The sequence below is a fragment of the Peromyscus eremicus genome, chromosome 9, assembly GCF_949786415.1.
Source record: "Peromyscus eremicus chromosome 9, PerEre_H2_v1, whole genome shotgun sequence".
In the NCBI taxonomy this organism is placed as follows: domain Eukaryota; kingdom Metazoa; phylum Chordata; class Mammalia; order Rodentia; family Cricetidae; genus Peromyscus; species Peromyscus eremicus.
Window position 1 is genome coordinate 70112052 of NC_081425.1, and position 8968 is coordinate 70121019.

General features: G+C 47.1%; 1 protein-coding gene across 1 annotated transcript; it reads right to left on the minus strand.

Annotated features, from left to right (window-relative positions):
* Window positions 1-578: 578 nt before the first annotated feature.
* Mettl17 (methyltransferase like 17) lies at window positions 579-6744 on the minus strand. Its single transcript, XM_059273698.1, has 14 exons — window positions 6570-6744; window positions 6288-6441; window positions 6071-6205; window positions 4628-4709; window positions 4311-4392; window positions 4040-4113; window positions 3479-3573; window positions 3097-3167; window positions 2688-2795; window positions 2421-2489; window positions 1771-1821; window positions 1267-1359; window positions 897-1081; window positions 579-819 (listed from the first exon to the last, which is right to left on the minus strand). The coding sequence occupies exons 1-14, from the start codon at window positions 6645-6647 to the stop codon at window positions 714-716; spliced, it is 1383 nt and encodes a 460-aa protein (XP_059129681.1). The 5' UTR covers window positions 6648-6744; the 3' UTR covers window positions 579-713.
* Window positions 6745-8968: the final 2224 nt, after the last annotated feature.

An 8968-nucleotide genomic window follows, 5' to 3' on the forward strand; every position in this document is an offset into this window, starting at 1 on the left:
AGATGTCCATCAATGCCAAGAGAGCCAAGCACCTTGATTTTTATCCACACCTGTGACGGTACCAACTTGCCACTTCCCCTTTATAGCTCATAATTCCGCTGAGTGAGAGTGCCCCTGCCTTCCTGGTGGTACCCTCCTGACCCATTCGGGGGTTTGTTAACATTTCCTGCTGTGAACTGGGGTTGTTCTAGAAAGGAAACAGGAAACAGGAAACAAACTAAATAAACAAAAGCATTCTGATGAGATCTAGATAAGGGTCGAGATGGAAGGTTTAGTTCTGAAGGGACCAACCTTGAGAGAAACAGGAGGCAAACTCCAGGGAAGGCCACCTTGGCAGAGAGACAGGGGTAAAGAAGTCAGCTAGTTCCCACTTACTAGGCCCACATAAGCACCGGGTGAGACCTGCTGAGCCAGTTCTCACAGGGCCTGAGGGGTCCTTCCCCACCACGCCAGCCATCTTTCAAGGAAGTGTCTCTGGTGGAAGCAGAGGTCTTACTGACTGAGAGCTCAGCTTTCCCTTCATTACAGATAGGCCAGGACAACCACCCCCTGTATCTTTAAAGAATCATAAAATCCACTTCTGTTCTTAAAAAATTTATTATGAAAATTTCAAACAACTACAAGCACAGGGGGACCAGCACTCTCTTCCTGGACACCAGGTAGCTTCGGCCTTGGCAGGTGTGATGGAAGGAGACACTTGTCACACATCCTTATCAACTCTCGGTGGGCTCTTCAGCAGGGGACAGAGGAAACACAGAAGGAGCAATCACAGGTAAAAGGTCTCCCCAGGAGCTGACTCGGGCACAGCGATACAGATCCCTACGGCACGGGAAAGAGGCATTAACATGGGCTGTCGGTTCTTGTTACATTTCCCCAACCAGCCGTATCTCCTGTACCTGCCATGCCGACGGGCTGTAACCACAGCATGCTGCATGTGCCCGTCTGGACAACAGAGGTGGCAGTGCACGTGGCGAGGCCGTTTAAGGACAGGCTGGGTGATACGGGGCCAGCGATTAGCCTCCTTCGGAGAGCCCCTGGCCAGGATTACCATAGAGAACGTTTCCTCTTTCGGCTTCTTATTCTAAAAGAGTACAGGGGCTGTTTAGAGGGAACAAACCTTTTAGCTCCCTTCCCCTTCCGTGCCTGAAGTCCTTTCTCACAGTCTAGAAATCACACAGAGCTCCAGCTCTCCCCACCTCTCTCTCTCTCCCTCCTGTTCTCCCAGGCTATTTCTCCTTGTGCAGCACTTCGAGCATACATACATACCCAGCTGAAGGGGATCGGATGGTAAGCCTGGGAGAAGCTGCAGGCCAGTGGCTTGGAGGCTGTCAGCTGAGGACAAGGAAGCTCATGGGGACACTGTGAACACACACAAGACGCATCCATGGTGTTAGGGCTGGGGAGAGGGCTCACCTGGCAAAGGTGCTCGCTGCACAACCTAACGGCCTGAATCGGATCAGAGAAGGAGAGGACAGACTCCCGGAAGCTGTCTTCTGACCTCCACATGTAGCATGCACACACGCACCGATATCATACACACAATGAAATGTAAAATAAATTTAACAGTATCTAGAAATAAAGACTTTAAAAGTACATTTAAAATAGTAAAGTGTCAATGGGGCCAGGAAGAAGGGCACACAGGAGCGAGGGGCCGGGAAAGCAGCGGCAATCACCGGTAGAGGTAGGGAGGATAAAGGCGAGGAGAATGGCTGAGCTTCACCCTCTTGCTCTTCTCGACTACGAGACAGAACAAGAGGAAGTGGTACTTACTGGGGCAAAGACAAAGCCAGGCTGAAGGTCCAAAGGGGACTTCTCTTTTTCCTGCAATCAAGGAAATACAGCTGAACCTGTGGGCTCCACCTTCAAAATCCAACCTCTGCACGTGGAGAACCGAGGGAGGGCTCCTCACAATAATTCTAATATCGACAAGCCCAGTTCGTCAAGTTAAGCTGGCTACAGCGCTAACGTGCCAAACAATGAACTGTCTTCACTACAGCAGAAAGGCAGGGGCTTGGTACTTGGTACTGTACTCTCCCATCAGCAACTCAAAAAACCCTCATTCGCCACACACAATTACATTTAGGATTCTATACTGGCTCACACGGTTTCACTGAGACAAGGTTCTGGCGTCAGCAACACCTTCCATCAGGAGTCAGCAAAGTAGTTTTTGAAAGGACTGAGGAGTGAGCAACACCTGTCTCTGAGGTACTTAACTGCAGCCTGCAGTGTGAACGCCGTCACAGACATGAATATGCATAGCTCCCAGGGCAACAGGTGCTGTGCTGGCTTTGACCTAGAAATTCTCATTGGCCAACCACTTTGCTTATCATGAGTCACCATTACAAATGTGTGACAGTCACCAGCTCCCAGGGCAGTAACAGTCACTTACGACAGAAAGGTGGAGGACTGAGGAACCTCACCTGGAGGACCAGGTCCCTGGCATCCATGAGAAGACGGTGCCCAGCTTTTGTTCCGTTCTCCACCAGCACCTGTTTACAGACAGAGAAAACAAGCAGGCACTCTGAATCCCGTGAAACAAAGGTCAGCAGCTCTGCCAGGGCACTGTGTAAAAGGAGATGGATACCCTAACAAAGTGCACAGAGACCTAGAAAAGAGAAAGACTACCTGATGACGAGAGGGCAAGGCACAGACCCACAGAACTTGAGGGGGAAAGGATTTCAACTCACCAGAAAATGGCTTGTCTTACGCCACAAGTTCTGGACTACCTCAGTGCGATCAGCCTTGCTTGGTAGTTCACTGAGGGAGAAGGCCGACACAACCACATCAAACTGGACCTGAGGACCCAGACAAGGGACGCAACAGACCTGACATCTCCCAAAGCACCAAAATGCCTAGCCTCGAAATCCTCCTGACCGCAAGATATCTCATTATGTAACCCAGCTTGGACCCGAATTAATGGTGATCCTCCTGTCTCAGCTCCTGAGTCCTGAGATTATAGGTGTGCACCAGGATGCCTAGTTTTAAATTTCCTCTACTGCTTCTTTGTCTTCCAACACACAATGATGGATTTCAAGGCTGCAACCGCAGCTGTCTATCTGCCACACTATATCCGAGAAGAGCCTACTTGCTACTTGCCTTGGGTGACACAGGAAGAAACTGTCTGAAAAAGACACCTGGGACACAGGGCTTCCCTGATTCTGAACCACCTATGGAAGAAAGATGCGGCAGCTGAGAGTGAACATGAACTTTACAGCCAGAAGCTTACACTCAACTAAGAGACATGCCTCAGATGATAACACCAGCCCAGAGGTGCAGGACTGTAAGGGAATACTAACAAGGTGGCCTACTAACCCCATCCAACCATTCCGAGTCCCACAAAGGCCCCTAACAGTGCTTCACTATAATAATGGAAGGAGCCCAGATTATCTTAATTTATAGCTTTCTCCTCTATGTCCCAATAACCCCTTTCCTAACTCCCTCAATTTTTGGAAATCCCTGGATTAGAGTTTTGTCTCACCTTTTAGCAGCTTTTCAGCCAAACCCAACATGGCAGCTGAACTGTCCACACACACATATTCACGGAGGCTCTGGCCCCAAGTACTGTGAGCAGCCCTGAGATGACAAGATGAAAACCACCAACTTTTATGACACACAGACATTCCTCCAAGAGACCCACCTGCTCTCAATCCCACCCCTGGGGAATCAGGACATTACATTCAAACAGATAAACTAAGAGTGTTATTTTCTTAGTGCATTTACAGCTTTTGAAATAAAAGGCAGATGATTCAAAAACTGACTTGTAGACAAAAAAATTTTGACTGGTATGTAAAATCTACTCTTCACACTAAATTGCTTTCTCTTTGAACCTGAGCACTGAGCCTTTTTCATGGGTTACTTCTTTGACTCTGACCCTAACACAGACATCGTCTTCTGCCTTGCCTAATCCAAGGACGGCAACATTCTACGTCCAGCTTGCTTGTTCTCTAGTATCCCAGTTTCTTGATACTGAGGTGGTATAGGAAATCTGACTCTCTAGAATTAGAACAGACACGACTAAGGGGTTAAGAAAGCTATTTACCAGGCAACAGAACCAGTGCCGCATCCAAAGTCCATCAACGTTTGTGGCTGGAACTCCGGAATTCGAGCCTGGATCTGGAGAGTCAATAGAAATACTTTGAGATGGGAAACATCTCAGTGATTCTAAACCTTTCTCACAGAATTTTTTTAAAGGACAAATAGGATAAATTAATGTGCTCATAACATTCCAAGGACTCCTATCACAGAGGACTAATTTACAGAGAATAGAACCAATGATAAAAGGGTCAGGTGGGAAGCTGAGAGACTTGCACCTCATGGAAGGCCCTGAAAACTGCTGCGAAGCCACCGTCCAATCTGGCTGCCATATATATCAGACTCAGTTCCTCATTATAGCTGCCAAAAAAAGAAAAAAAAAAAAAATCAGAGTCATCCCCACTAGGAAACAAACCCAGCCCCACAGTGACCCCAGAAAGTTTAGGAAATGAAAAATTTGGAAAAGACTCTTCTGGGTTTCACTTTGCAATACAGAACAGTGTCCAGGGTGCGCTCTCCATCACAAGGTGACTAATTCTCTCAGTGCTCCTCAAATTCAATGTTTCTTCTTTGTACCCTTCCTGCCAGTCCTTACCTGAGTCTCTGCCAATGGTAGGTCGTTCTGCGCAGTGCCTGCAGTACTGCCCCGCGAAGTTTTTCCTCTGTCTGAGTCGAGTCTAGGGTGAGAAGGGCTGGAGGTGAGGACCAGAGAGAACTGGTCAGATCCAATGTAGTACACTGCCTACCCAATCCTCCTCCACTCTCACCTGAGAAAGTGCTCAAAGCTCAGAGAGGCCAGACCCAGAGAAAACCTCGGGAGAGAGTAAACCACCACCGTAGCCAGAGTGTATCGGACAGTATCTTGCCTCTCATAAGTACTTTAGTCAACTTAACCTATCTAAATTTTGCTTCATAGTAAACATAAGTCTGATAAAAATTTAAAAAGTTTTACATTTATGTATTGTGTGCAATTAGGTCTGAGTCAACTCTTACCTCCAACCATTTGGTAGAAGGTCATCAGATTTGGTGGCAAGGACTTTTACTCTGAGCCATCTCTCCTGCCCATGCGATAAAAATTTAAAAGCTAGAATAAGGGCATTTTTTATGGACATTTTCACTTCCCTTACACTTAGGAGTGAGGCACTTTCAATATTCCCATAGAAAGGGGCTTGAAAGTCTAAGTCTCATGACTGTGTTGAGCTCAGTACCACATAGTAAAATTCTACAAACACCCGTTGCAGTGGTTTGACTGAGAACAGCCCCCATTGGTTCATTGATTTGAATGCTTGGTCACCAGGGAATGGCACTATTTGAAAGGATCAGGAGGTGTGGCCTTTTTGGAGGAGGTAGGCTTTGAGGTTTCAAAAGGCCATGCCAAGCCCAAAGCCTCTCTCTTCCTGTTGCCTGCAGATCCGAATGTGGAACTCTCAGCTACTTCTCCAGCCCCATGTCTGAATGCACGCTGTCAAGCTCCTCACCATGCTGACAAGAGACTAAATCTCTGAAACTGTAAGTCAGCTCCAGTTAAAATGCTTTCTTGTATAAGAGTTGCCGTGGTCACGGCTCTCCTCACAGCAACAGAACACTAAGACAGCTACTCTGAACCAGGTATTGTGGCAAATGCAGAGAATACAAGAATAAAGTGCAAATTTGCAATATTAAGTTCACAATCTTGAAAATAATATGAAATGTAATCATTTTCTACTCCTGAAGTGAGTTTCAGTACTTACTAGCCAGCTACCCATATGGCCTTTATTTTACCTGAATCAACATGTAGTCATAATCTTCCGGACTTGAAGAGGTAGAGAAAAAAAAAATCAAGAAAACAAAAAATCCAAAGACCGAAATCTCTGACCTTTATTCAATCTCCAAGGGCAACCTCTGGCCCAGTCTACCTTCCGGTAGGCATCGGATAACAACTGCTGTTACTACATCAAATAAGAAACAACAGCATTGATCTGAGAGATTTTAAATTATTCCTTGCCCCTAACTTCTCACTGACATTTCAATCTGGTTTGCGTTTAGTCTTAAATCCTACCTTGGTTTTCCAGGAATTGTTTCTCAAGATCCGCAGCGCGTCTTTGCAACTCCTCGGGCTCTACTGGCAAGTGTCGGCTCCAGAGATAGTTGCCGAGTGCCTGCACCTGCTTCTCTATACCGCGGACGGGTCTCTCTGTGGCCACAGACGGAAAGACCCATCACTACGTGCTGGCCTCGTTTCGTCTCTTTGGTCCCCCCTTCCCGCAGTTTCTCACCAAGAAGCAATAACTGCGCGGCGTTAGCCAGTGCTTGCGGGAGCCGCACGTGCGGAAGACGCAGGATGCCGGGATGCTTACGATGGGGCTTCTTCCCCAGAAAATCGGAATTGTTGTCTACCTGGGACACACCGGGCACAAGGGCAGCGAACGCCTGCAGACCGCGAAAGAAACAGAAAGGGTGCAGGCGCTTGCTGCGGGAGGCATCGCCGAGGTCGCTCCTCCTCCGAGGGATGGCTCTGGAAACCCAGCTCTTCGCCAGCAGAGGAAGGATGCACTTACTCGGGACTGGGGTCCCCGAAGGCTGCGGCACGATCTGCAGCACGTCAGTAGAAATTTCACCTCCTTGGCGGTAGCCATGGCTGCAGGACACACCGGAAACGGAAGTGCACGTGCCTGTGACCCTCAGCCCAAGTAGCTAAAAGCATCTTCCGTGGAACTTCGACCCGGACGGTATCAACTAATGAGAAGAGGGAGTGTTTGCTAGCAGCCAATAAGCGATCTCTATGGACATCTTTTTGCGACGGAAGCGGTACATGGGAGGGGCTTAGTCACCAGAAGGGGCGTGGTCTTAAACCTGCGCGGGCCTGGGGGCGGGGACCAGCGGGGGGAGGAGCGTGTTGGGGGCGGGGAGCAGTCTCACAGGGGGCGGGGACCAGCGGGGCAGGGGCAGGGGCGGGGCTGAAGAGTTGGGTGGGCAGGTGAAGACAACGTATTGACTTCCTTTGTCTTCGTCGGTGCTGGGGAATTCTGAGCCTTGGCTCGTTTCCCTGTGTAAAACGGGAGAATACCGTAACAAAAATCAGACTTAGGTGACCGAAAGCTAATAATTATTATAGTTAGCAATTTAATAAATATAAAGCCTAATTGGTTTACTTTTTCTTCCACTTGTTAGTTGTCTTTCCGAGTGTGTTCCAGGTTTTCTGTTAAGAACTTACACTGAATTCCTCCCACAAACCTCTCTGTTACTAACCTAATTTTTCACGTGGTTAAATGTGCACACGATCATGAACTTACTAGGTGACAGCTGAATTAAACGCTAGGGAATTGAAAGTCCGACTTACACCGTTAAACAATGCACCATGTTGGGTGTTGTTGGTCCTTGGAATGCAAATGAAGAATTTCATGCTAAATGTTCCAAAGTGGCATTAAAAAGGCCTCGCGGCACTGTAAACTCCCCGATTCCTGGCAGGATTCCTGGTAGCCAGCAGCACTTTACACGGCTGTGGTTTTAACCTCTTGCGGGTAGGAGAGTACCCTGCATAGTCATCAGTCCAGATAGAATAATTACAGGACCACATATGAGCAACTGTATTAGCTGGATACTTACATGCCTGGTTTGTATTTGAGTTGTAGAGATTTGATTTTTATCAGCTGTGGAAATGTGCTATCTACTGCAGTCCTTTTCGAGTTTTTCTTTTTCTTTCTTTTTTGTTTTTGTTTGTTTGTTTTTTTTTTCTTCAGAGAGGGTCTTTACATAGCCCTGACAGGCCTGGAACTCACTATCTAGACCAACCTGGCTTAGACCGCCCAGAGATCTGCCAGCCTCGGCCTCCCAAGTGCTGGGTTTAATGGCTGTGCCACTATGCCCAGCCTACACTTGGCATTTCTTGTACTTTAGTTTGATGTTAAATTACTGGCTTATGCTGAAACAATAAATATCATTGCCCTGTACAGGTCTGTCATGATAGAAGATTGACTGGGTTGTTTTGTTGTTGTTACAGGCAGGTATCAGAACGTAGGACAGGACCCCTGGGGTCTGGCATTTGACCATGAGATTCTAAAGCAGTGACAGTTGATGCCTTTAGAGGGTTGTTGTAATGACTAAACATGAAAATGTCCCGGTCAAAGTAAACCGTCAATACATTTATTACTACTGTTTTTATATGTACTTTTGGAATTCAGAGAGACATGGCTATATATTTAAGTTGTTATTCTTCATCCATATCATCTTAAAAACAGACATAAAAAAAAACTCCAACAGTTTTGGGGCCAGGTAAGACTGAACATTGGGGAACGAGAAGAAATCCGAGAACTGGTGGTGTCTGTGAATGACATTCCTGTTTTCCCTGTCCAACTGCTAATAGAGATGTGCTTTCCTCCCCATCCCCCCAATGGCCTACTTGGCATTGTTCCTTTTCATTGGAAATGTAATATCTCAAGAGTTAACTGTGGTGGTTTGGATGGGAATGACCCCATGGGCTCATATATTTGAATTCTTTGTTTTTTTGAGACAGGGGTTCTCTGTGTAACAGCTCTGTCCTGGAACTTCCTTTGTAGACCAGGCTGACCTCAAACTCACAGAGATCCTCCTGCCTCTGCCTCCTGAGTGCTGGGATCAAAGGAATGTGCCACCACTGTGCTATGTTTGAATTCTTTGATCTCAGTTGGTTGAACTGTTATGGAAGGATTAGTGGATGTGGCCTTGTTGGAGGATGTGCATCCCTGGGGGTGGGCTTTGAGGTTTCAGAAAACTGGTGCCATTCCCAGCATGCTCTCTGCCTTTTGCTTGCAGTTTCATCTGTGAGCTCCCAGCTGTTCCTGACACCATGCCTTTATTCCAAAAGCGTGGATGCGAACCCTCTGGAATCATTAACCTCAAGTAAACACTTTCTTTTACAAATTGCTCTGATCATGGTGATTTATCACAGTAATGGAACAGTAACTAACACACTGACTTA

Bases quoted from the DNA above. Each gene is read 5' to 3' on its own strand.
- Mettl17 (XM_059273698.1), bottom strand. From the start codon at position 6,647: ATGGCTACCGCCAAGGAGGTGAAATTTCTACTGACGTGCTGCAGATCG. The intron at 3,574-4,039 runs GTAAATAGCTTT...TTGTCATCTCAG, and splicing joins GGCACTGGTTCTGTTGCCTG to GGCTGCTCACAGTACTTGGG. The intron at 820-896 runs GTACAGGAGATA...CCCGTGCCGTAG, and splicing joins ACAGCCCGTCGGCATGGCAG to GGATCTGTATCGCTGTGCCC.